Source organism: Mandrillus leucophaeus, unplaced genomic scaffold, assembly GCF_000951045.1.
Source record: "Mandrillus leucophaeus isolate KB7577 unplaced genomic scaffold, Mleu.le_1.0 Scaffold58, whole genome shotgun sequence".
Lineage (NCBI taxonomy): Eukaryota > Metazoa > Chordata > Mammalia > Primates > Cercopithecidae > Mandrillus > Mandrillus leucophaeus.
In genome coordinates, this window is record NW_012106252.1 from 577,257 (window position 1) to 578,786 (window position 1,530).

General features: G+C 47.8%; 1 protein-coding gene across 1 annotated transcript; it reads right to left on the minus strand.

Annotated features, from left to right (window-relative positions):
* Positions 1–437: 437 nt before the first annotated feature.
* On the minus strand, positions 438–1,016 carry LOC105553077 (putative high mobility group protein B3-like protein). Its single transcript, XM_011999023.1, is given in 1 exon segment — positions 438–1,016. A coding segment is annotated over 1 exon segment (579 nt).
* Between the last annotated feature and the right edge of the window lie 514 nt (positions 1,017–1,530).

Consider the following 1,530-nt stretch of genomic DNA (forward strand, 5'->3'; position numbering starts at 1 on the left):
AAAGTGCTGGGATTACAGGCGTGAGCCACTGCGCCTGGCTGTTTTGTTTTGTTTTGTTTTGTTTGGAGACGGAGTTTTGCTCTTGTTGCCCAGGCTGGAGTGCAATGGTGCGATCTCGGTTCACTGCAACCTCTGCCTTCCGGGTTCAAGCGATTCTCCTGCCTCAGCCTCCAGAGTAGCTGAGACTACAGGCATGCGCCACCATGCCCAGTTAATTTTGTATCTCTAGTAGAGACAGGGTTTCTCCATGTTGGCCAGGCTGGTCTCAAACTCCCGACCTCAGGTGATCCACCTGCCTCGGCCTCCTAAAGTGCTGGGATTACAGGTGTGAGCCACCACGCCTGACCTGGCATACTGTTTTAAGCTCGGAAAATAGAGATAGCAAACCAAAGTCATATGGTTTTGTGAAGGAGATAAACATACCAAAAAGTCAGCACCTAGTGTAGAATAGGGAACTCCTCATCTTCATCTTCCTCTTCCACCTTCTTCCGGGCGACTTTAGCAGGACCCTTTGTGCCATCAGACTTTCCTTTCGACTTGTAGACAGCAACATCCTTCTCATACTTTTCCTTCAGCTTTGCCACCTGAGTGATACAAGGCTGCTTTTCACTGTCATTTAAGTTCTTCCACATCTCACCCAGCTTTTTTGCCACGTCTCCAATAGAGATGCTGGGGTTTGTGGATTTGATGTTGGGGCAGAATTCTGAACAGAACAGGAAGAATCCAGATGGTGGCCTTTTGGGAGCATTAGGATCCTTCTTCTTGCCTCCCTTAGCTGGTCCATAATCCTTCATTTCCCGATCATAGCGCACTTTATCCGCCTTTGCCTGTTCATCGAATTTAGATTTCTCTTTCTCGGACATTGTCTTCCACCTCTCAGAGCACTTCTTGGAAAATTCTGCAAAATTGACAGGGACCTTTGGGTTTTTCTTCTTATGTTCTTCTCTTCATGTCTACACAAAGAAGGCATAATCAGACATCTTGCCCTTTGGTTTCTTGGGGTCACCTTTAGCCATCCTGACTGTATTGTTCGCTAGTCTTGTTCTTCAAATATTACAGCCAATCATGCCACACTTGCCTGTGATCTCTCCAAACATAAAACCACATTCACACCTCAATGGCCACCAAATCATTCAGCACTTAACTGTGAGCGGTTTGAAGCTACCAGTTTGAGCACTAGTGACTAATTTTTTTCCCCCAGGCTTTGGATAGCTCTAGGGATCTCAACAGGGGTGGAGGAACCAACTCACCTTTGACATAGTAACAAAATGTGGCCAATTGAGGTTTCGCATAAATCACAGCAGCATTGTTCACTAGTGCCAGAGTCATCTCTGTGGGGTTACAAACTAGGCTGTGGTTCTGGGTTGGTTTTTTTTTCTTTTTTTTTTTTGAGACGGAGTCTCGCTCTGTCCCCCAGGCTGGAGTGCAGTGGCGCGATCTCGGCTCACTGCAAGCTCTGCCTCCCGGGTTCACGCCATTCTCCTGCCTCAGCCTCCCGAGTAGCTGGGACTACAGGGGCCCACCACCACG